General features: G+C 38.3%; 1 protein-coding gene across 1 annotated transcript in view; it reads right to left on the bottom strand.

Annotated features, from left to right (window-relative positions):
* LOC121150455 (protocadherin Fat 1-like) overlaps positions 1–26,743 on the bottom strand; it is an 86,076-nt gene that overhangs the window by 55,887 nt on the left and 3,446 nt on the right. Inside the window, exons 3-9 of the mRNA XM_040971379.1 lie at positions 24,758–24,928; positions 20,540–20,634; positions 15,095–15,217; positions 12,724–12,827; positions 10,807–10,952; positions 7,907–8,089; positions 4,687–4,772 (exon numbers count right to left, since the gene is read on the bottom strand). Of these exons, the coding sequence (XP_040827313.1) occupies positions 4,687–4,772; positions 7,907–8,089; positions 10,807–10,952; positions 12,724–12,827; positions 15,095–15,217; positions 20,540–20,634; positions 24,758–24,928 (908 nt within the window). The remainder of the gene's footprint in view (positions 1–4,686; positions 4,773–7,906; positions 8,090–10,806; positions 10,953–12,723; positions 12,828–15,094; positions 15,218–20,539; positions 20,635–24,757; positions 24,929–26,743) is intronic.

Raw genomic sequence — 26,743 nt, 5'->3', positions numbered from 1 at the left:
GAGATAAGTTCTACATTTAAGATAGCTTTACTGGGAAGTTGCTAACTTCTTGTGAATAACACTGACTTGAAAACCCCAAGAAGATGGAAGCTTATCAAGTTTTGAGTTTAGACCAAGTTGGTGGACAGAGTAAAATAATTTAGCCATAATTCTACAAGAGTACATCAATATAAAGATGGTAGAATTCATATGTGGAGAAAAACAAAATCAAGTGTTGGGTGGTGAAGGAAAGACCACAGAACTCATTGCCCCCAGAACTGTCAATGATCAAGGTGATGATATAAAGGCAGTCGTGTCCTAACGATGCCTGGTGAGGTTGAAAGTTCAAGCACTCCGTGCAGTGACAGCTCTTTAAAACTATCCCAGCGGATTCTCTTCCCTGCACATCTTCTTCTCACTCTCCCTGTCTAAAGGAAGCTCAAATGTGACAACTACACAAATAAGAAAAAAACAAACGTAAGCTTCGGCCAGTAAAAAGAGACAGTGAATCAGGATTTAACTCTCCACATAAAATTAAAATAGTAGTCAATGTAAAGAGCCATCTATATTGAAAAAAAAATTCTCATATGGGTTTGGGTATATGCCAGAGCACAGGATGGCACAATAATAGGAATTATATTAAAGTAACTCAGAATACTAGTAATTAAAGAAAAACTGTGTTCATCTGAGCAGATGGAGAAAAAAAGTTACAAAAGTCAACATCAAATTCTTGACAGTGATTTTTTTAGCAAATTAGAAATAAAGTAAGATTTTACTTAATATGAGTATTTACCAAGTTTGAGCACTTAAATATCTTTCAGAATCAAGCCAAGGATGCTTGCCGTTACTATTTCTATTAGATGTTACTGCGAGAGTAGCCGTCAGAAAAATAAAGTACATGGAAAAGAGCTGTGACACATGGGAAAGAATTTTGTGTGTGTGTGTGATTTCTATTTTATGTCCTAGCGATTGTAGAATTTTCAAAGCAATATAGCATTCATCCAAATCGCTGCTTCCATAAATAGATGTAAAAATTCAGAGATGTGCTATATAATCTCAATCGAGTAATAGATACTTAGCAATAAAATCAAGGAATGCCACACATGTGAAGAACTTGACGGAGGAATAAGCAAAATGTCACAGCAGGATATAAACGTGATTCCAAATAAAAGAATCTACCCAGCTTGTGGAGGATTCATGTTCAGTTGCTTGTGCTCTAACTCACAAATTCAATGCTATTCAAACCAAAACGTCAGGGAAGCTTTTATTTTTGTAAACTTAATCCTGAACCAATGAGAGAAGAAAGAAACCAAAGCGATGAGAACCAGCAGAGCTGAGCGTGGGTGACATAACCCTACAATAATAAACAGACTAGTGAAACCTGAAGGAACAGTTATTTACTTTTTTTATTTAACTCGAACATGGTGAGCGAAGTTCTGGCCAAACTATTTGCTCTTCAGAAAGTCATGTTCTAGGTGAGATGATGGTGAAGCAACACCTGCTAAACCCACCATCAGAAACATTGAAAAATGTTTATAGAAACTGGAAAACATTGGACATGTAAATGGTTCCATTTCCCAGAACAGTTTAGTCAAAATGGGTTTAAGGGTTTTTTTTTTTTTCAACTCCTCATTCCTCCTTCTTCTTTCCAAATATTTGCAAATCTTAAATTTGAGCAAGACTTAGGAGGGGGGAAATAAAAGAAACCAACTCTACCATCAAGTCAACTCAAGAGAAGTGCATGTCCCCTGGTAACTCAAGACTCCAAGCAGTATCATCTTTTTCATTATCCATTACACTGTCTTAAGTTGTAGGTTTTTTTTTTAAATGTAGAGAGAGTCCTTCAACATTTATACTTACCTGCTGAAGCACTCATAACAATAGAAACCCTGCCTCAATAAATTCTAATTGAAAAACTAAAAAGAATCAAATGGCTCTTATGCTTTACCTTCAGAAAATCGATTTTTGCTTGAAAGTGATGAATATAAAAATGCAATACATCAATTCATTATAGTTCTAAGAAGCGATTTTTTCAGAAATAATTTTTATTCATGAAAATTTAAAGGACTTCATTGTCTTAAAGTTTATTTTTATGTGTGTGTATGTGTGTATATATGAATATATGAATATATGTATCTATATATATATAATTTTTATCTCACCTTAGGATTTGTTTCATAGTCTAGAAGTGGTTCCATGGTTTTAGAAATAACACCATTACGGGAATCCAAAGTAAAGTAGGCAGTGGCATTAACCGAAGAATTCAATATTAAAAACTGAGAAAAACAAACCCACATATACATAAACATGGTTAATACATTCTTGGAAAAGCATGAATTTTGAACTGACAGATTTGATGCAATTCTTTGGCAAGACCTAAGCCAAAATTAATTTTGTGAAGACAGTGCCCATAAAATAAATCTGAATGTATTTTCAGTTCCAGACTTCAAAAACTATCTACACATTCTTTCACATTTTGACTTGTACCTTTTCCAATAATTTTTATACATAAGTATTAGAGCTTTTTCGGTCAATAGCTGCTATTGGTTTTATAATTAGTTTACATTTGAATGTTGCCTTTACAGACTTTTCTAATATAACAAAGCCATTCCCTCTTGTATTCTCAGGAAGTGTATCTAAAGGAGGCACATGCACTGAATTATTGGGAAGAAACCATTTGATCTCATCTCTGCGTTGATTTGAGTATGGCATCAATAAAACATTGCTTTGGACAAAGAGTTTTCACAGCATCAGCACGTCTCTTTGTTAGCCCCCGAGCTTATACCTGGGACCAATTTCAAGATACACAGGAAAGATTTTGTGAAGGATTTTGCAAAGGGACTATATCCAGCTTCTGGCTCAAACAAAAACGATACAACCTGGGAGATGTGACATACGATGCCGTTTCTAAACAGGGTGACTAGTGTGTTGGGCGTGTTAAGGGACATGAAGTGAACAACTAAGGTTGACTTTTGTCAGACTAAAATCCACTCAAATGCACTTAAGGGGGAAACAAAGTCTTTTCTTTGTTTCTTCTCTTATGATTGTGGCTTCTGATTTTCTGAAAATGACCATTTTCCAACTTTCTATTTCCTATCGACCTTGACAACGAAATCTCCGTGTTATAATAAAATTCGGTTATGAGTGAACCACATCTGAACATGCAATCATAATTGGCAGCTATGTCGAATTTCTCCTCACGCCTACACGTATCCTATCCTAACATAAACCCTAAACACGCATACTCAGTACAACTCCCCATCATGCACACAACTTAAGCCTCTGCTTCCTTATACTGTCTCAATTCCCAGTTCAAAATTCACTTGAGCTAAAAAAAAAAAATGTATGCTAGTACGTTGATCAATTCTTTATTACAATTAGGTCATTAGGAAAATTACATATGGACTGAAGTGTGTAAAGTTGCACTCCACACTTTAATTCCAATACGACCCTGAACGGTGGGTGTAAGCCAGTTGACATTCAGAACATAGGACCAAGTGGGGTAAAAAAAAAAAAGAAAAGAAAATTCAGTCTAATCTATGGGGATTTTCACTGAATTTATAAATTTAGGGTTGTATATTTTAGTGTGTTAATACGATTTACAAGGTATTACATAATCACAAAACTAAATTTTTTTTTCTTACAAAATGAAATTCAATTATAGGTCACATATACCATAAAAGTTTCTGGAATAAACAGTGATGAGTTATATTAAATATTCCCTTAGCCTCTCTTAAGCTGTAAGCACTTGTCATCTATTATTTATTGATTCTTTATTCCTTGTGAATTATAGCAGAAAACAGAAATAACATAAGGTTCCAAAATATCCTGTATTCAAACTGTGTTATACATAATGAAGAAAATATGCCCAATCATGACCCAGAAAAAGTGTATTTTAATAGTGTATGTAAATGACATCAGATAAACACCAAACAAGTGTAAAAACTAGTTTTTCAACCTGATTGCAGACAGTTCTAGATCCCTTGCTTTCATTTTAATCCATATCAGTTTTACTCATGATTTCTGGATTCAAAGGTTCACATTCCTTTCCCTACTTCCGGAGCAATCATAAGACCAAACAAACACTGTATAAAAAAATGTAGGGAAAATGCTATTCTGCTTTTCGAAAAGTGAGCATGGTGTAGTCTTAACTTGGCAGTTCCCTCAGGGTCACAAGCTTGGAAGGCATACCTCCCCTGCCTGTATAATTCTTTTGGCCCATGTATGTGTCAACAGACGTGTACCCATCCTTACCTGGGACCTGAGGGGCAGCTTGTTGCCATGTTGTGTAACTGGTTCCCACTTAAGCCCCTTGAAAAGCATGTGCTCTCTTGGGAGCGTGCCTCCTCCCACTCTCCATCACTCTTTTAACAGCTGGCTCTTCAGGCTCTTGGTCTTCCTACCTTCCCACAGAGGGACAAAAAGTAACAATCCCTCTCTCTCACCCTTCCACTTCCCGGCTCTCTCTCTGTGAACATGGCCGATGCATCCCTCAGCCTCTGAATAAACCTTAGCACTTCCTTCAGCTGTGTAGGTGCCTGTACTTAAAATGCTTTTGGAGTGAGAGGCAAGCACTTAGGGAAGAAATATGAGGCGCAAACCTAGAACGCCACAAACGTTTTGTTGAATTTTATTTATCAAATCTGGGGGGAAAAAAAAAAGATGGGTGACTGCAGTGAGCAAAAGAAACAAAAAAAAACACCTTACTTGCATTTGTTGATGGGGATCTCTTGAAAGGATTGTATATATAGTAGTTGATGCTCTAGTATTTTCAGGAACAGACACTGAAACACCTGTACAGATATACAAGTCATGAAAGGTACTTTAAATAATCTTAGTGATAATGCTTCTCATGGGGGGGAGAGGGAAAGAGTGATCTACAGATACATATTTCTCATCAATATTCATATTTAAAAGATTCTACGCAGTTCTGTTTCGTATTTCTACGTTGAGGCATGAAGCTGTGTGTGGAAGAGCAAACAGTTCCTTAGTGTCTTGAACCAAAATCGACAGTCAGTCCAGTAAGATCTTAACTTTGATTTCTTTGTTGGAATATTGAAGTTTTTAATTCTCTTTTAACAGCCCCCAAATAGAGCAGAGTCAGGAAGAAATGTGCTCTTCTATTTTTAACAAAAAAAAAAAATGATATCTTATTCACCTTGTCTCTCTCCCAAGAGCCACCGTCCACTTGATAGATGAGGACACCCCGCCCTGCTGCAGTCCCAGCTGGCCCTGCTGGCTCAGCCAAGTCTTAGCCCAAAGCAGGTCAGCATGACCGCCTTCACATCCCCGGGTACTGTGTCAAACTTATTATGATTTGGGGAGAGCGAAAGGAATTTACACGGAGCACCAGTTGCATCGTTCTGAAGTGATTTCAAGATAAATTCTTCTCAAAGCTCAATTGCACGGGCTGGTTCATTGCAATGACTCGAGAAGCCCACCTTATGCTCTTTTATTCTCTAAAAGCACATCCCATTTGCATGAATTTCTATTTCAGATAGATGTATGTCATTTGGCATTTTGGAAGGCCCATCATGCTTCAAACGAAGGGTGTGTGTGTGTGTGTGTGTGTGTGTGTGTGTGTGTGCTGAAATTTCTGAGTTTCCAAAAAGGGGATGACTTCTGAAGACAGAGAAAAGATAAAGCGGACAGCATTTGGCAACGGAGAAACAAAGTAACGATGTTTGCTCTGCTTCGTTTGCTGTTGATTTCTTTTCATCATCTCACAGTTGTGTCGCTTCTCTTCACAGCAACAAAAACAGGGTGAAGTGCAATCCGACAGGAAAGACAGAAGTTGAGAGGATTTGACTGTGGCAGATAAGTAAGGTGAACTACGAATGGTGGCCCACAAGGCAGAGGTGCCAACCAGAACAACAGACATAATCAATGGGCGTCTATGCAAAATATACCAGACAGTTGATGTTTTTTGAAATCCTATTATGTGTCAGATATCAAGTACAGCCAACTATTTAAACAATTACATTTGCCAAAGGTCTTCATACAAAACAAAAACGCACATAAAGATGAGTTACGGAATACAAATTGAGGCTGCGACTTGCATGGCATAAGGACAAGAGCGAGTCATTATTTTAAACCAAAGAGACACTGATCCACACGAGCGTATTATGAATGTTTTCTTTTATGGTTCCATGGGTAAACAACAATAAAATTTTGCCTCCCCAATTTTAGTTTTGATTGAAGTTTTCAGGAATATACCTACTTTAATTCTACTGAGACCTACATATCATGTTAAATATAATGTATATACAATTGAAAAACTTATTCTACGCAAGCACTACTTACATAGTAATGATAGCTTTTACTCAAGAAGTTGAAATTGTATAAGTAAAACAATAGTTTTAAGGAACATTGAAATGGAATAGTAGAGCACATTGAAAAAACTTAGAAAAGGGACATAAGTTTAGCCTATTAATTAAGATCCTCATGTCTCCTCTCAGATTACTTGTTCAACTCTAAATAGCTAAGATGTGGACTGGAACCAGGTATCCATCAACTTATGTTGATGAAGAAATTGTGATGTGCACACACCATGGAATATTACTCAGCCATAAAAAAGAAATCCTTGAGGCCCAGCACGATGGCATAGTGGTTAAAGTCCTCACCTTGGACATGCCAGGATCCCATATGGGCGCCGGTTCTAATCCCAGCATCCCCATTTCCCATCCAGCTCCCTGCTTGTGGCCTGGGAAAGCAGTCTAGGACAGCTCAAAGTCTTGAGACCCTGCACCTGCTTGGGAGACCCGGAAATGCTCCTGGCTCCTGGCTTTGGATTGGCTCAGCTCCAGCCATTGGGGCCATTTGGGGAGTGAACCATTGGATGGAATATCTTCCTCTCTGTGTATTTGCCTTTCCGATAAAAATTAAAATAAATTTTTTTTTAAAAAAGAAATTCTTTCTTTTGCCATAAAATGGAAGCAAGCAAAGATCATTACACTTAGTGAAAAAACCCAGTACCCCAGTTTACAAACGTCAAATCAGATGTTATCCCTGATTTGTGGCAACCAACATACAGAGTACAAAAATATAATGGAGACGATATTTTGGGATTTGATTATCAATTATAGTTCCTGTACATATGCTTACAGAATAGTGATTTTTCTATGTAAAAAACATGCGAACACCTCATGCTTATTAATTTGAAAACTCATTTTAATGAGTAGACAGCAATTCATAAGTATATGTAAACCACCTTATGATCAACCTTCTACTCAATTATTCCAGATATTTCCGAAATTCTACCACTACCATGTATGTTCATATTTAATTCAAGCAGATTTTAAAACCACATAGAATATAATAAATGATTTGATTTTGGTACAAAATGTCTTTGGAACCCATTTTTAGTTTTTGCATAGCATGCATTCTCCACAAACATTGCATATTTCTGAAAAATGAACTCTAGGAAGAAAGTAACAAAGAACATAATATAGATTTTTAAACTCTTTGTAGGTGTTTACTAAAATAGTGCTCTTGGCTGTTATTCAAAATTCCTGCCTTCCAAATATGTTAATTTCCTTATACCTTAGACCAACACTGCCTTTTCTTCCCCATAGTTGCTAATGCTTTGGTTAATTTAGAAAAAGAAACTTGTATTTCATTAGTTAGATTTTCACATATTTGATCATTGATGAAGTATCCATTAGTTCATGCTATACATAAACTTGGAATGTTTCTCTTCTTAGTTATATCCCCCATCTGTCACTCGCATAATTATAACTAAAATTTCAATTTGCATTGTAATTCTCTTACTGATTTTTAGGAGCATATTATAGCAATAATTGCATTTAGAACTTTTGTTTATTAGATTTATATAAAACTATAAAAAGTGACCCTACCTAGAGTTGACGTTTTGTTTTCTATAGCATTGTCCCTCGGATTTTGACAATAACATCAATTTGTAACATACCTGCTCCATTTGAAAAACTTGGATCACAGGAAATCGGATCATCTGTATTCTGAACAACGACAGTGAACGCATACGTGCTGGTATGATTTCCGTTATCCCTGGCCTCAACTTCCAGAGGATACATTTTGGACTCATTTGATTCATCCAAATCCAAAGGCTGAAGAACACTGATTATGCCTGTAACTAATAAAAAAAAAACTAACAAATTCAAGTTTTTATACTAATTTATATGCATTAGTGATATTATCATTTATTCAATAACTCCTTTTCTTCAAGCGTGAGAAAAATGATATTCAATAATGTGCATTCATTCAAATGGTCTTTAGGAGATTCTGATTGCTTTATTTTTGTGCTTGAGGTATAATTCAAGGTGGGCACTGGGTTTTGCCATTAAGACACGTGCTAGGATCCCCATGTTCTTGACTGGAATATGTAGGTTCAGTTTCTGGTTCTTCTAAGCAGCTTTCCGCTAATGCCTAACATAGGAGGCAGTGGTGATGACTCAAGGGCAGTGCACACCTGGCCGGAGCTTCCAGCTTTGTGCATGCATTCCACCCACTGCATTTGGACAGTGACCTGGTGGACGGGAGCTACTCTTCATTGTCATCTCTCTCTGTGTCGCTCTGCACCTCAAATTTTGAAAGCAAATTTTGTTTCACTGTTTGGAAATAAGAAAAATGGCTGCCTCATATTTCCTTCAAAATCTCTAATTGATAATTCACTGACTTTTCAAACATAGGTAAGCATGCCTACTTGGAAAACATTCAACACACAATTTTTAAACTATGACAATAAAAAACACCAATTGTGGATACAATAAAAATGTATCAATATCAAGTCTTATTAAAGCCCTAATCATTTGCTGCCTCTAGTTTCTGACCTTACTCAACCTTACTACATAAGAAACACACACTCAGGGGGAAAACTTAACAAGTCTGCAGACAGAAATTGTTACTCATCTCTGCCACCACCACTTGTCAGCTCTCCTAGAACGAGTCCATTTTGCTCTAGGAGTATCTACAGGGATTCTACCTCAAATGTCTTCATACCTTCCACCAGATGATTGTTTCTGTTAAACTGTCCTTTGCTGGATTTTTCTTTTCCTTTTTAAAGACTCATTTATTTGAAAGTCAGAATCAGGGGAGAGAGGGGAGAGAGTGAGAGATCCTCCATTTCATTGGTTCATGCCTTAAATGGCCACAACCATGGACAAAACCAGAAACCAGTCATCTGGAACTTCATTCAGACCTTCCATACGCATATAGGCTGGAATATCCACCTGTTCCTTTCATGGGCAAATTTTCAAGGATGCTGACCAGAAACACAGCAGCCAGGATATGAGCCCTCCCTGACACAGGATGCTGGTGTCATAGTCAATGGCTTAACTGGCTGCATTGCAATGCCAGCCCCAAACTCTTCTATAATAACATGCTGTTTCTCATTTGCATTTGAAGCCAGACACATGAACTGTCAACTCCTTCCAGAACTCAAATCATCCCAAATGCTTAATGATCAGTATGATGACTTTGCAATATGTGAGACTATTGGAAACAGAAACAATGAGATTGCTTAAACAGTATCTGTAAGATGTGGTGTCTTTGACTGAAGGCTGAGCTCAAAACCTACAAGGCACAAAGGTGGAAGAAGAGGCTAAGCCAGTAAGAGTGTTCCTACAGTTCTATTTCTTGAATGTTTCTGATTTGAATGGGTCACAGGGGAGATTTTTGGCTAGCTGGGAGGATGAAGAAGGAAGAGGAGCCAATTCGTTGCTTGCATATGTCTTTGCTGACCTTCCCTTCTCCATTGACATGAAGCAGCTGTGGTTAGATTTCAGCTGGTCTTCTCTCAGCATCTCCCACATATCTCCCAGAAAAGCTGTATGTGGCCAAGCCTGTTAGGAAAGGCTCTAGCCTCTGCAAGAAACCAAGGTCATTGGTGATAAGAACGAAGGTGTGACCGAGGGAGGCTGTGCAATGGAGTAGCATGCTAATCCTCTACCTGTAGTGCTATCATAACATTCAAGCCCCAGTTCATGTCCCAGGTGCTTCACTTCTGGTCCAGCTCCCTACTTATTGGACTGGCAAAGAAGCAAAGAGTGGCCCAAGTACTTGGTCCCCTGCACCTACATGGGAGAGCTAGAGAGAAGTTCCTGCCTCTTGGCTCCATATCAACTCAGCTCCAGCCATTGTGGCCACTGGAGAATGGATTAGCAAATGAAAGACTTTTCTCTCTGTCTTTCCTTCTCTCTATATGAAACTACTTTTCAAACAAACACATAAATTAAAAAAAAATGAGTTTAAGTTTCATTTTTGTGGGATCCAACAAATAGTTATGAGTTCAAGTCTGTCCTAAACTCCTTGGCTTAGACCCTTCCTAAGGTATTGTCTTTGAACCCTAAGCTGTATCCTCCAACATGGAGGATAAACTTTGGACACTACTCAACCAGCTTTGATTGGTTAGGTTTCTCTGATTGAAACCTATTAGGCTGTGACTTCCTGTGTGACAGTAATCCTATCCAGAGAAGCATAAATCTGTAACCAGACAGCCAAAATCACATTATTCAAAAGTCTTAGAATATCTGCAGGTGAAATTGCTGTGACAGATTATAACTTCTTTGCGGTGTACAATGATTTCATGAAGAGTTTCTATCATTGTAGCTAAAAAGTGATGGCAAGTCATGCAAGCAAGGTGACAAATCAGTATTTCACTCAATTCCTGTTGCCTTCTGGGGTTTACATAGGCGAGGGTGGGAGTTGCTGACCAGAGGCAGGAATCAAATATAAATGCTCCAATAAGGAGTAACAGGGCAAACAACCCCACACAATGAGTCTACCATTTAAAGAAAGCACCGCCTTGAGATAGGAGAACGTCTTAGCAAAGTAGGCGTTCCATTAACTTACAGGGATCCAAGCCGAACACTTCTTGTCGAGTCTTAAAGGAATATGTGATGCTGCCATCTCCATCTCTATCTGTTGCTTTTATTCTTGCTATCATTTCTCCCACAGGTTTCTTCTCAGTTACATTAATCACATCCAAAGGAAACGGCCTACGGGGGAAAAAACAAAATGAAATGAGAAATGTTGAAGATTCAAATTTGCAAATCCTTCCAACCAAAAGTATGATAACCTGCAAGGCATTTTTTTCTTCTGAGATGATATTTGTTCTTGAAAAGAATTTCAAAGCTACCCAAATTATTGGGGAAACCCATTTGTGGTGCACATTTCTTTCTTTTTGTCTGGTGTCTGGATATATATGAAAGATATTATGACATAAGAGATAACAAATTAAAAACAGATCGTAATAAAACACCTTTATAATTGCAACTATTGTTTCAGATATCCACTATATAGAATAGTGGGCAACTGAACTTAAGGGATTAAATATATTCATTTTCATCTTGCTATCTGACATGATGAAATACAGTCCAGTGTCATAACAATCTACTAGTCAAAAATATCAAGTTATTGTCATGTAAATGTCATAAATGTTTTTTTGCTCACCTCTCTGAGTAATACATGTAAGGTCCCTGATAATGTCCACACCATTTTTGAACCTGAAATTAATCTCTTATTCAGTCTTCCATTTAGGCATCTGACACCTGCCAGGTGCCCCAGCAGTTTACACACGGGGAGCGCTTAACCTTAGCTCCTGCTGTTCAAAAGACATTCAACTCTACTAATGACCAATGTAGGTCATGCATAACCCTAAAGGCACACGGTCAAAGACTTCACTCAGTCACAGGTATCAGGAGAGAGCTTCAAAAAATTTCCCAAAGGAACATAAAATCACAGAGAAAAGGATGGAGAATGGGCGATACCGTTCCTGGGGGAGCAGGATTCTGTGTTATCACACTTCAACATGGTTTCTCATTAAGGAGAGAAGGCAACTGCCAATGTTTCCTTGCTAAACGGGTTGCCATCATTTCCTTCTCTGCTTTGTGGCGATTTGGCACATAACGCCAAAGCATGTAGGGGCCATGTTTCTCTAAATGTTTCTATTCCATGTACCATCCAGTATTAAATTTTACTAAATAAGTAAACGCGACATTGAACGAAGACAACAGAAAATTATTCTCAAAGGTTCATGGCAAAAAAAAAAAATCACAAAACAAAAATCAAATCTGGTGGCAGCCCTACTTCACGAGAGAGGTGGGCAGAAAAAGCAACTTCCTTCACACACAAGGTACTGATTAAGTTCAAATTTGCTTCCATAGTTCAGATGCCACCGTTAATAGTGAATTTTGAGAGTGAAACCATCAGTTATTCCCGCTCAGTCATCTGTAAAGGTAAAATTTAGCCAAAAGTAAGCCAAACACTACCATTTTTTTGTTTGTTTGTTTCCACATGTGTCTGGCATCTTAGATTATGGAAGCACATTGGATTCCTACTTCCTGAAGGTTAGAAAACTTGCTACAGGCAGTGATACTCTGCAAACATTTTTCAAAACTCCAATTCTATGTGAGGAGTATGAAAATTAAATTATGACGTTTTAAATTATGTCTTAAAGTGGATTATTAGTTAATGTTGTTATTTTTAAAAAGCACCAGAACAGCCTTATAAAACCTTTGGAAAAGCAAGCAACAAGATACTTTTTTCAAAAGACACACAACAAAAGCTTTCTGTCGTGTTACCAAGTTGGTCACTTCTAACGTTGCTTTTCAATATGTTCTCATACTTTCCATTAATTATGGATATAGTTGAACAGTTTTGTAGAAAATAAGAAGACAGTGGTTCTACATTTTTTATTATCTGTGATAAATGTGAAAAGTTGCCTTTCATCATTCTTCTATGACCCCACTTTGAAGTTGGCATACTTACTCAAATTGAGGTTTCTCATCATTGACATTTTGAATTCTGATGATGAGAGACCCTTGGCAAAATAGACCTCTTGTGTCTGTTGCTCTCAGTGCAAGCTGGAAAACCTAAACAAAACAAAAAGTTTGTAAAGTCTTTGTAATATCCCATACACACACACACACACACACGCATAGTTTTACAGTGTTTCTTATAGCTTTTCTTTTTATCCTAGGTACTTAAAAGAAAAATTTATGCTTTCTTCCTTAGCTAGATTAGTTGTAAATTTTCAACTAGCTTTGTATTACATGCCATTAAATTTCACACAACGATCTAGGCAAGTTGGCTGTATGCCTGAGTATAGATGGAATTAAAATTTCTGAAGCACGATGCACTGAAACCACTCACAAAGCAGACAGCTTAATGCTAAATCCTAGCAACATGGCCATACCACTCCTCTTTGCCCTGGGAAGACAAAGCATTCAGTTACTGAAGTGTTGAGTGTGTCATCAGATCTCAAATATTTCTCCCAACAGCCTGCCACAGAGCTCACTCCTAAGATATCATTTGTCCAAGTCATTGTTTCCTTTTGCAAAGAACGGCCACTGAGGCAATACTATACCCACTGTCAGTCTGCCTGACATTGACCTTCAATAAACTCCTACGATATCCAAAGATTCAATCACTGCACCAAACTCCAGTCCCTTGAATGGGTGACAACATGTCAGATGACATAAAAACGCAGTGGTTCGTAAGGATTGGAAAGTCAAAGAGGTTTTGAAGGACATAGTGGAAGTTGGGTTGAATGTATGAATATAGGCAGAGGAGCAGGATGAGAGAGGGTAGGGAGGGGAGGTGTGGAGTTGAACTGTTTTAAATACCTGGTACATAGGAATAACCTCCACTTCTTTTCCATCTAAACTTTATCTAATACTGTTGTTCTAACACTCAGATTGTTTAAAAGATACGAAACACCGGGCTTTCTCTCATCCTCTAACACTCAACATATCCAAACTAGAATTTAAATAGAATTCCATTGGCTTTCATCCACCATTTATATTCTCCAAGGTGTGAGAGTAGAGATCTTCATTAACTATGAAATTTCTTCTTCCTAAATATCTACTCAGCAGTAAATTTCCTATTTCTACTTGCATTTTCCCATTGCTTAAATTTTGTAACCACCTGACACAAATAATACATAAGGAGGATTTTCAGGGAAAAAAAAAAGAATGATAATATCATTGATATTATTTCCATTCCCTTATGGGTGCTGGTTCATGTCCCAGCAGCCCCGCTTCGCGTCGAGTTCCCTGCCTGTGACCTGGGAAAGCAATCCAGGACAGCTCAAAGCCTTGGGACCCTGCACCTGCTTGGGAGACCTGGAAGTGACTCCTGGCTCCTGGCTTTAGATTGGCTCAGCTCTGGCCATTGCAGCCATTCACTTGGGGAGTGAATCCACAGAGGGAAATTCTTCCTCTCTCTCTCTCTCTCTCTCTCCTCCTCTCTGTATATCTGCCTTTCCGATAAAAATAAATAAGTCTTTAAAAATTAACTTTGCCTTTATTTTTCAAACTTCATGTTGATTAGAGTGAAGACAGACCATCTCAGTACCCTCACAGCTGATGTGTTTCCAGTTGGTTGTTCCTGCTTAACAAATCCTTAATTTTCCACTCAAAAAAAAAAAAAAAACCTCATCACCCAACATCTCTCATCAAATTGTGTTTCTCATGAAAATAAAGAAGTTGATTTTGTTTTTCTTATTGCATTCGTTTCAAATTGACCCATCAAGCCTTTATCTGCCGTTCTTGTGACAACTGAAATGCTTTGATGTTCTGAGAGCAAGTACAAGTGGCCTAAGAATTTCAAGATGGACGCCTCATTGTTTTAAACTTATTGCCATTCATCTTTATTTTTAACTTTTATTTTCTATATATTTTAAATGTAATGAGTTGTGCTTCATGAAGTCAAACTAACTGGACTAATAAATAATGAAAACTATGGAAATGCTTCCTGCCCAACTTACCATGCGTTGTGTAAATAGATCAAATATAAATATGAAAAATCACGATGCCTAATTAAGAATGCATCCTTAATTTGTCAATTTACTGACTTCATTTTTCTTAATTAAAAGGTGTTCTAATTGTTCCACAAAATTCTTTTAATACAGTCCAAAGATTAATTGTTACTCTTTAAGCAAAGTCTTTAAAGAAAGCATACATAACCACCTTGGATTACAGCAAACATTACAAAGCTTGGATTAAGATTTTGGTTATGCAAGATCATAGCAGTCACACAGGATACCACACTTCCTTTAAAACATGATGTGTTGAATTTTTCATGAAGACCTCAAAAGTAGCATTTTCCTTTAGTCTATGTAGAAAATAGTAATTATTACATGATGTCCAGCATCGAAATCCAGGGAATCTTCGCCATTCACGCTGACAATACCAGTGACAGGGTCCACATCAAAACATTTGGCTCCTCTCTTTGGTCCAGAAAGCTGTGTTTCCATGGTGTACTAGGAAAATAGGATATATATTACACACCCCAAAATAAATTTCTAAATATATTTGGACAGAGAGCAATATATATATATAGAGAGAGAGATATATATATATATATATAGAGAAAGAGAGAGAGAGAGAGAGAAAGGGAGGGAGAGAGAAAGAAAGTTTGAATGCCTTAATATTTAACAATACAGAAATTACGTAGAAAGGTTCCTTTTTCACACTGATTAATCTCAGTTTTACAGCCTAGCTCGTGTTAGAATTTAACATACTCAGAACGCTGAGGAAAGTATAAAGTTGGGGAAATTTTCTACACTGGAAGCAAGTAAAACCATTGTCTTGGTGTTGGCATCCTCTAACAGAGTGCATTATCCAATACTCCGTTTCCAATCCAGCCCCACGCCAATGTGTCTGCAAGAACAGCGGAAGATGGTCCAAGACCCCAATAGGAGAGATCAAGAGTTGCAGCTTCCTCACTTTGGTTTTGTCCATCTTCAACTGCTCCAAGTACGTGGAGAGGAATCAGCAGATGGAGTAAATCTCTCTGTGTGTGTGTGTGAGAGAGAGAGAGAGGGAGAGAGAGAGAGAGAGAGAGAGAGAGAGAGAGAGAGAGACTCTGCCATTTTATGAGTTTGTCCACTATACTGGTTTTTGCTTATTTTTAGTCCTTGTTAATTGTTATTTTATTACTTTCCATGCCACTGTTTGGGATTTCTCCCTTTCCCCCTTTTTTTTCTTCCTCTTCATATTCTCCTCCCATGGTTCCCCATATTATTACAATAGTCCTTTAGTAACAGTTATAAGATTAATATTCTGCATCCTAGCATCATAGGTATGGGCAAAAGCAAAAAAATCTAGAATCATATTGTCAACGTATATTTAGGTGTTTCACTAGGAAAGCTCCCTTTAATTTACTGCAAGGTGTGTTCGCTCCCCTTTATGTTATTCTCCATTATATAGATCATACATGATAAACCTGTTCACCTATATATCTATTTGTTCTGTATTTTGCATGAAGGGTTCCTTGTATCAAAGATACTATACAATATTTTTCCTTTGGGGATTGCGTGATTTCATTGAGCATAAAGGCCTTCAGTTGGAACCATTTGTTGCAAATTGTAGGGTCTCACACATTTTTTTCCCCCATGGAGTAGATGTACCATAGTTTCCTTAGCCATTCCTTTTTTGATGGGCATTTGGATCGTTTTTAGGCATCACTGTTGTAGATTGCGCTGCAATAAATGTCAGAGTGCAGGTAGCTTTCTTATACGCAGAGTTCACTTCCTTTGGATATATTTCCAGGAGTCAGATCTGTGTTACATGATGAGTTGATTTTCGAGACCTCTCTACATGACTTCCATGTCGGCTAACTAATCTACAGTCCCAATTACAGTGTCGTAGGGTAACTTTGTCCCCAACATCAGCGCTAGCAGATGTTGTTAATAGGTTTCTGAATGTAAGTGGAACCATAATGTGCTTTTTTAATTTGAGTTTTCTTATTAGCTACGGAGCCTGAACGTGTTCACATATAGCTATTAGCCATCTGAATTTGTTCTTTTGAAAATATCTATTTACTTCCTTTGTCCATTTCTTAACAGAGTTATTTTCATGTCACTGAGTTTCTGAAGTTCTTCATAAATCCTTTGTAAGATCCTTATCGTGTCATGTGGCTGCCTTCTCATTTTATTGATCCTTCCTTTTGCTGTGCAGAAGCTTCTCAGTTTGATGCAGTCCCATTTGTTTATTTCGGTTTAGACTGCCTATGCTTTTGCTTGGCTGTTACCAGTTGCATGCACAATACGCTGAGAAAATGCATGGTTTGATTTGGATTATTTTTTTTTCATTTGCTGAAGCTTGTTTGGTGGCCTATGAGGTCATCAGTCCTGGAGAAGATTTCCCAAACCGATGAAAAACAAGAGCATTTTGCGTCTGCAGGATGAAAGGCTGTGTCAGCGTATGCCGTTGTCTTGGTGAGCTCTGCTGTTTCTTTGTTGAGTTGGTCTCGTCGATTCGTTCAGTGAAATTAATGAGGTGTTAAGGTCCCTTGTTATTATTGTATTGGAACCTAAATCTCCCTTTAGATCCATTAATATTTGTTTCACATAGCTAGCTGCCCTTGCATTTATGTACACTTGTATTATCATCATTCACTCTTGCTGGACTCCTTAGTCATTTGGTTGTACCCTTCATTTCTTTTTAATGCTTTTCACATTGGAGTCTGTAAAAATTTTCCTATATTAAAATGGCTACATCAGCTCATTTTTTCTTTCCATTTAGCTAGAACAGTATTTCCCACCCTTTCACATTCAGTTTCCATGTATCCTTACTGGTGACATGTGTTTCCTGTAGGAAACAGATAGATTAGCTCCTATTTTTTTTAATACAGCTAATCTTTGTCTTCTCATGAATGAGTTTAAGGCATTTGTTTTCAGAATGAACAATGACCAGTAAAGATTTGTTCCTGCCATTTTAGCATTGGGTTTCTCATGGTTCAAGTTAGGTTTCTTGTGCGTTTGCGTTGAAATATTCTCTGCTTTTGCCCTCTTAGGCTGTGAAAAGTCTCAGTGCATCTTTAAGGAACATTAGTAAGGCTGATTCTATTGGTCCAATTCAATGCGTGGTTCTGCCCCACTCCTCTCACACCACTCCATTTAGCAAGTTCTATTCGCGGGCTCCTGTGCTGTGCTCTTAACACGGTCTCTGCCTCAACGGCCACTCGGTCCACCTCTGCCCGCTGTGATCCATGTCATGCATACAGCATCGTCTGCTCAGCCTTCGTCCCACTCACAGTTCCTGCAGTAACTTGGATTAGGGAAAGGTCAGCTGTGTCTTTAAACTGGATCAAAGGGCTCTGGTGGGTCCCATCCCTGTGGGTGCTCTGCTCCGGACTTGCTCCAAGCAAGGCATGGATTTTTTTCCTCTTCTTGCTGAAATGTTTTAACAGCAAAATCTAGGGACAACAGATCAAGCAGATATTTTCCTGGTGGGACCCGAGAAATGAGTGTCTAGTATCAGATTGAACCAAAAACCCTTGAAAAGCAGCATATGGGTTTTCTCTGGGATTAGCACATGGGCCATCATCCTCCAGCGACTTTGCCACTGTACTCCAAACAGCATCCCACGTGCCACTCATGGCTCTGGTAAGGGCTGGGTTGTTAACCCCTCCCTGCTCCCAGGCTTGTCCACAGGGTCTCCATTGCTCTGTTTGGCTCATAAGCAGATTAAAGAAGCAGTGGGACCCACCGTTCTAAGGCTTGATTCACCTTCTATATTCTCATCAATCCCTTCCTGCCTGTCTGCCAGTGGAGCACCAGTTGCTACTGGCGTGCCTATTCATGGTCTGAATTTCAGGTTAGGAAGCAAAGCTCAAGTCCCAGGTCTGTAAGAACTTAAAATCTTGCTCCACTGCCTGGCATTCACTATCTCCGCAAGAATAGCATCTTCCCACTGCACCAAGTCATTCTGAATCCTTCCCAACCGACTACTACTATAAAAAAGAGGATTTGAGTTACAGCAAAGACTGTCTCCTTGCAGTTGAACATCCCCCAAACTCAGCTTTCCAAATGCACAGAATATAGCAAGGAATGAAGACATCCCAAGAAAAAAAAAAAGAAAGAAAAGTGGTCCACGTGACATTAGATCTCCAATGTGCCACCCTGACCAAGGCAGTTTTTTGAGATGCATCCAGACATTCTCCCAGGACACCCAAGTCACAGGACATCCACGCTCCAGCTGGCTTCAAGTAGAAGTGCCTTCTCCTTACCTACTGTGCCTTTCAAAAAAATAAAATATTACTAAACATATTGCTATCCAGCCAATTGATGCGACTAAAATTTTTCCAAATACTCAAACAGTTGCATATGCAATCTGATTCATTTTTATGTTTATATAGATCTTTTTTTAATTTATTTGCCATCGCCAATGAGAAGAGATCAAAGTAAATTGAGCTAAAAAAATCTGAGAAAGGGTCTAGCGCAACAGCTCAGTGGATAAAATCCTTGCTTTGCATGTGCCAGGATCCCACATGGGTACTAGTCCATGCCCTGGCTGCTTCACTTCCCATCCAGTCGTTTGTGGCCTGGGAATGCAGTGGAGGAGAGCCCAAGGTTTTGGGATCCTGCACCTGTGTAGAAGACCCAGAGGAAGCTCCGGGCTCCTGGCTTCAGATCAACTCAGCTCTGGTCCTTGCGACCACCTGTGGAGTGAATCAGTGGATGGAAGATCTTTCTGTATCTGTATCTGTGTAAATCTGACTTTCTAACAAAAATAAATAAGTCTTGAAATACACATACACACGAGGAAAATTTAACTTGACATGAAGCAAAATTTATTTAAATGGAGGGCCAAGTCCTTCTGCATATTTTGTGTTAGTCTGATACGTATCGCAATTTCAAACAACCCAAGTGGGTCTCAAAACACTAAACCATATACCAATACCTGCTTGGTCTCTACCATGTTCCTGCATATGACTGAACTGGTAAGCATTATTTTCCACATGGACTAAGACTTTTTTTTTCTTATTAGGAAGAAAAAAAATTATCTTTTTCTGTTTATCTATTGGAAAGACATCATCTAATGGGAAAGTTCTCATGTTTCCAGTTTCATATTGGCTGGTCTACAACAAAATATTTTTGGAGCTTTCCACAGGGATTTTGAGTACTTGACTGACAATTACAGAAATAAAACTGAGCGTAAAAGGAAGGAGGTAGGGAAAAAGACATCTCTCGTGATTGTGAAAATCAGACAAGCAGGATAAAGTGAGTTCCCAAAGTTATGGCTAGTAGTTCAGCCATAACTTAGCCCAAGCACCCAATTGCCCCACAGCCATTTGGTGTATATTACTTCATTTTGTGAGTTCCTAAGTTAGGATTAGTAAACTATTTCAATACATGTGCTAAAAAACAGAATACTCCAACCAACTTCTGCACTCCGATGCATGGTGGAAGCCTCCCAAGATGTAACTTTATGGGTTCTTTATATTTCTTCCAATCTCTGAGAGACTTTACAATCATGAATCAATTAGAAAAACAAGACACTTAAAAGCTGGAGACCTAATAATTATGACACTGAGACATCAAGAAACACACAATCATATTCGCATGTGTCACTGAAAGAGCAAGAGGAAAAGGTCTATTACCCGAAGGGCAATGCTCACCACTGAAGCCACCCTCCATAAGAAGGCATTGTCTAAGTTTAATGTACACCTGCAAATTGGTCTATTTGTTGCAGGCTTATCAGGCATCAACTGATATGAATTACTCTTGAAGAATGCCTTCAAAGACACACTCTGCTCTCTGAAGTGCCACGGGCATCTTATACAAGACGCCACCTACCTTCAGCCGATCACCATTGGCAAAGTCCTCATCTGTGGCTCTCACTCTGTAGATGGACTTAAACGGTGGGAAGTCCTCTGGGAGTTCTATGGTAGCTGAAAAACAAGGTCAGCAAGTGTCAGAAAGTCAAGTGCATCGCATGTCCATGACCTTTTCACATACTGAAACAGAACAACGCCCATTTGTTTGTCAACTCGCAATTCGTCTCTCTTAAAAACAGAGAAACAGGGCTCCAGCCAATCCCATATAGTTCTGTCACGGTCTTCTTTGGAACTTCCTTTAAAATTTCTAAAGAACAGGTTTGCTGCTACCGCTCAGTCTGCTGTAGGTGATTTTCGCCTCCATAAAACTCATGAATAAATGCTCCGATTAAATAGTTCTTGTCTTTGCAATATCACTAAAACAATGCCATGATATATTTTTTTAAAGATTTATTTTTATTATTTTTTCATTGGAAAGGCGGATATACAGAGAGGAGAGACAGAGAGGAAGATCTTCCGTCTGATGATTCACTCCCCAAGTGAGCGCAACGGCTGATGCTATGCCGATCCGAAGCCAGGAGCCTCTTCCGGGTCTCCCACGCGGGTGCAGGTTCCCAAAGCCTTGGGCCGTCCTCTACTGCTTTCCCGGGCCACAGGCAGGGAGCTGGAAGGGAAGCGGGGCTGCCGGGATTAGAACCGGCACCCATATGGGATCCCGGGCGTGCAAGAGGCGAGGACCTTAACCACTGCGCCACCACGCCGGCCCGATGCCATGATATTTTAATTCTTTATTTTATTTCACTGTTGAATTCAAGTATTCCTACCTGGCACTAACTTGAAACACAGTCTCCCTTTACCACTCGTGGTTTAATTCTCTCTGATTTCTCCCACCATTTTCCTTGCTTCCTCTTAGTTTGCTTGGCAGGCTAAGGGTCTTCCCCACGTCATTAAGAGGAGGAGTTCCTCAAAGCTTGGCTCCCTGCCCTTCCTTCTTCTAAGTCTCTTCTCCCTGATGAAGAGATCCCATACAAGTCCGTGGTTTCAATTACAAAACATTTATAGCTCAAGGCAAGACCTCTGAGCTCAGTTGCTTACTTAAATCTCTCCTTTGATATAACAAAGACATAGCGAGCACGACGTGTTCATGGGTTTTCGCTCCAAATTTGGTCTACTTGTCGGTTTCCTATCTGAAATGAGGATCTCCGGACCAAAAACCTCAAAGTCCTCTTTAAAAACTTTCTCCATCTTCATTGCCTTAATGAACAAAATTATATAGTTCCTTGTTTGGATTACTGGTAATAATATGCGTCAATGAAATCTATACTGCTAGGTCTTTTTGTGGGTGCTTTGAGCTGACAATATTTTCCACATGTTTGGGTAACATGGTCGGCTCTTTAATTAGAACATTTTTCTGAAAGCATTAATTAAAAGTATAAATGATTATAAGATGCAGTGTGACTTTTCATTCTTTTGTGTGTGTTCGTGGAGGTATTTTTAATGTGAAGATTGATTTGGCACTGCCACATTCGCCTCGTATGCGGATATGAAAAACTAATTTTCTTAAACACAAGGATATTAATATCACATAGTATTCATAAGAGTATGCAATTCATGACAGTGACAACGAATAAAGTATGTTTTATATAGGCGGAATAATTCAGTGAATATAATATTTATTATTATCTACATAACAAATAACATGACACGATGCTTTTTTAACACTTTATGTTTACTCATACATGTAAGAAAACGTGATATTTGTCTTTCTGTGCTGAAAATGGTTTTAAAAATCAAAAGACACATATTTTGTGATTGGTGAAATTTGTACAGAATTCATATTTCAGTGCTAGCTGACACATGTATTAACAAAATACATACATACACATACTGGTTTGTGGATTATTTATTACAGGAAATACAGAATTGATAATGAGCTCTCGTCCTTTGCAATGGTAAAAATTCCAGTAATCCAATACCTACAGCATTTTTAGAACCATATCATTGTAAAGTAACATGCCTATCCATCAGTCAAAACAAGAAGAGACAAGTGTACATCTAGAAACACGGCATTAACTAGCTTTCCGTGACTATAATGAATTACTTGAGGCAACTAACTTTATGAAGAGGAAAGTGCTATATAGCTCATACTTCAAAAGGTTCAAGCATAAGGTCAGGCAGCCCCACTGGTTTGCCATCTGACGAATGAGGCCAGTAGCAATGATACTGTGTGTGTAGCAAGGAAGCCCAGAGTGGCTGGGCTCAACTCAGGCTTTTAACTATCCTCTCAAAAGGCCTACTTTCCAAGGACGTATCTCCAATGACCTGAGAAATCCCTGCCTAGTCCATACTCTAAACATCACAATTTGAAGTTTCCACCTTCTTAGTTCCATTAACTCAGTCATTCAGGTTTAAATGCTGGCATTAAAGACAACGCATAATCAAATCACAGCAGACATTAGCTTTCAGGGGAAATGGAATTCAGAGCTTTTACTGGACTACGTGGCACAGCATTGGTTTTGACGCACAGTGATGCCATATTTATTATGAAAGTGACATAATACCAGAGGGAACAACGAGAATAACTACTCATCATGATATTCCCCCTCTATAGCCAAAAAAAAAAAAAAAGTCCAGAAAAAGTGGAATGTTTAATACACAACATTTTAGAATGATAAATTTTATTCACAAATATACATACAAATGAAGCTACAATTTAAAAAAAAAAGATATGAGCCCAGGCCCAGCACAGTGACCTAGAGGCGAAAGTCCTCGTTTTAAATGTGCTGGGATCCCATATGGGTGCCGGTTCTAATCTCGGCAGCTCCACTTCCCATCCAGTTCCCTGCTTGTGGCCTGGGAAAGCAGTCCAGGGTGGCCCAAAGCCTTGGGACCCTGCACCTGTGTGGGAGACCTGGAGGAGGTTCCTGGCTGCTGGCTTTGGATCAGTGCAGCTCCGACAGTTGTGGTCACTTGAGAAGTGAATTATTGGACAGAAGATATTTCTCTCTCTCTCTCTCTCTCTCTCTCTATATATATATATATATATACATATGGCTTTGCAATAAAAATAAATAAATCTCTTAAAAATATATATGACCCTAAGTGGCTCATTTGTTAGGTAAGCAAGAAAATTCATTTACTGATGAGGCGGTTCTCAGCATTCTGCCCAATACAAACTCCACTTGCTCAAAAAAGTAAACACATCTTCTCAACAGTACACCTGTAGGACCACATTATGCCCAGTTGTTACTGTTAACATCTAAACAGTTCTGGCAATGCAGATATATAAACATGTGTTCCACACCAATTACGTCTGTAACTTTGCCTTTTAGCCTGAAAGGTTTAAAATACGTATCAGACAGAAATTTGCAATGGTTGGTACAGTCACCCAGCCACTGCCCTGCCCAACTCTTCTGTAGTTAATCAGATTGATTTATCTGAAGCATCGATTCGTTGAAATTTATCAAAGGATTTCTGATGCTCTTAGGAAAAGGGCAGAGCTTTGGAAAATACCTTTCTTTAAATTTTTAGTGATTATTGTATAGTGTTTGCTCCATTTCAATCACACCAGATTTTCAATGATTCTGAGTCATCTAGGGTTCTTCTGTCTTAGGATTTTGATATTAACAATCTTGATTATTTACCGTGATCAGAGTTTAGATAGAAGGCAAATTATCAATCCTGTAGCAAAAGCTTTGTTTGTATTTGTGACTTGGTCAACCTCCACAAAGAAACAAATGCACAGTGATGTACTGCGTATTAATCTCTTATATTTAAATTTCATGCTCCATTGAAAATTCTGCACTTCTCTTTTATATTTGACTACTGTCTCCTTCCCTCACTTCTGCAAGAAAGTAAAATAATATGTGAACATTCAGAGTTGTAAAATCAAAAAGTTTTTTTTGGCATTTATCACATATGAAGTCTTAAGCTTCCTTCATTTCTCTCCCATCTCGCTTGTCTAACAGAAGTCCCTTGAAGAATCTCTATTGTTAGTTTTCAAGTCCATGCTCTCCACCTTAAAAGTGTGGGGTCATAATTTCCATATGGAAACCTGTTTTCCAAATCTCAAAAAAACAAAAAATAGAAAATTGTCTTACTGGATGTTTTCTTACATACGTGAATATCTGTATATATTCTCTCTTTATGTAAACAAATATGATGTGCAGAGTTGTGCCTAAGCTCTCATCACAGACAGAAATGGAAGGCACACCAGCAGGTGCATCCTGTCCCATACCTGTGCCTGAAAAAAACTGCGGATCAGCTGTACAGTCCGGACGTTCCGGGACATCCATGATGTTGACCGTCAAAACACGTCTCTGGAGTCCTCCACTGTCCACGATCAGGAGGAACCTTATTGGATCCGACTCGTAATTAAACACCTTGGTAGCTGTGATCACACCAGAACCTAGTAAAGAGATGGTCCACAAGTAGTAACTACTGTTTACATAGATGTTAGAATGTCCATATTTCAGAACTTTTACAAAGAACGTAAATTGGAGCTACCATATTCTAGGCAAATTACCAATGCTATATGACTGTTTAATTAAATCCAAGTACTACTAAAGAGAATAAAAAAAATTCTCACCAGAGTAAATGAAAATAGTCAACATACACAAATGGATAGTAAATGCTACGAGTTTTCAAGGGTTCTAAGACTGAATCTTTCACTTTTTAAAAAAGATTTTATTGGTTTTTATTGGGATGGCAGATTTGCAGAGAGAAGGAAAGACAGAAAGATCTACCATCCACTCCCCAAATAGCCACAATGACTGGAGCTGAGCCAATCTGAAACCAGGAGCCTGGGGCTTCTTCCAGGTCATCCTTGAGTGTTTTCCCAGGCCACAAGCAGGCAGTTGGATGGGAAGTAGAGCAGCCTGGACATGAACCAAAACCTATATGGGATCCTGGAGGTTGCAAGGCTAATATTTAGCTACTAGGCCATTCTACCAGGCCCTGGATGCTCTGCTTTTAATAAAACAATGTTTTGCCCTGGAATATTACCATTGACGATCATTTCTTAAGGTTATAGGCACTGTCATAGGACACAGATCTATTGCCATCAAAATTCATGTCTACTTTTTACAAAGAGAGAGAAAAAAAACCATTTGTTTATCTCCAACCTCATTAGTTATGAGTTTGCCCTAAAATCATAACACTGATTTGACACAAGTTTGAGCTGGCACCAAGATAAACTAGCACTAAGAACTTTCTGCCTGCAAAGGAGATAGTCTGTCTCAGAAAAGAGATTTTTGCATGTGACTTACTGCACCAGTAACAAATTCCCAGATGGGCTAACCTAGGAGTGTAACCATCATCTGTTTTAATTGCGGACAAGAAAGAAAAATATAGATGAAGAGAAGAAAAACACAGATACTAATAAAACAGTATTTTTAAATTTTATTATTACTGGCAAGTTTAGTTCCAGTGAAAGTAAACATTATAAAAATATAGATAATCCATTTTAACAAAGAAAATATGTAAAAATAAAAACCATATTTGAAATGGTTTCATAACCCCTCCCAACCCAGAAAATATTGAATTAGAGAGAGAAAAAAAATGTGTCTGCATTCTGGAAAGGTGGGCATTACCAATAGGCAACACCTTTTTAAAAATTTATATCAAATAATCTTGTTAAAAAATGTAATAAAGACCAAACTGAGAATGCCACTAACTTCATGTAAATTTTCAATAGACTCTTTTTCAACTTTATGACTTAATAAGAATGAAGACAAATCAAATCACAGTTTAAAAAAAAAAACAGGAATAACTCAAGCTAAACTTCATTCAGAACAGAATAATTGTTTTCAATTCTTTCTTTTAGAAGTAGACCTGCACTAACCTTTGGGAGTGGGTTTTCAGAATCAAACTCAAATGCAAACTCATTCAGTTAACTCCCAGAATCATGACAACAAAGATTCTGTGGTACTTTGAACCACTGCGTTTTGGGAACATTTATCACACACAAACAGTGGCCATGCACATTGGGAAAGTTGAGTAAAGATGTAGAAATACAACCAAGAGTTTAATGAGTGCAGGGACTACTAAATCAAAAAGGAAACCATCCCTTATCCTCAAGATTTAAAGAAATGATACTGGGAAAGAGATAGTTGTTTAAAATGTGAAAAAAGAAAAGCATTTAATGTGGGAACCGGATGGATGCTGAACTAACTACCTGAAAGCAGTTATTTCTGAACTAATTCATGTGAAGGAGCTAGCTGGA

The sequence above is a fragment of the Ochotona curzoniae genome, unplaced genomic scaffold (assembly GCF_017591425.1).
Source record: "Ochotona curzoniae isolate NIBS_2020 unplaced genomic scaffold, NIBS_Ocur_1.0 contig_21, whole genome shotgun sequence".
Classification (NCBI taxonomy): Eukaryota; Metazoa; Chordata; class Mammalia; order Lagomorpha; family Ochotonidae; genus Ochotona; species Ochotona curzoniae.
The sequence above is the reverse complement of the archived record's forward strand: the minus strand, read 5'-3'. Positions and strand labels throughout refer to the sequence as shown.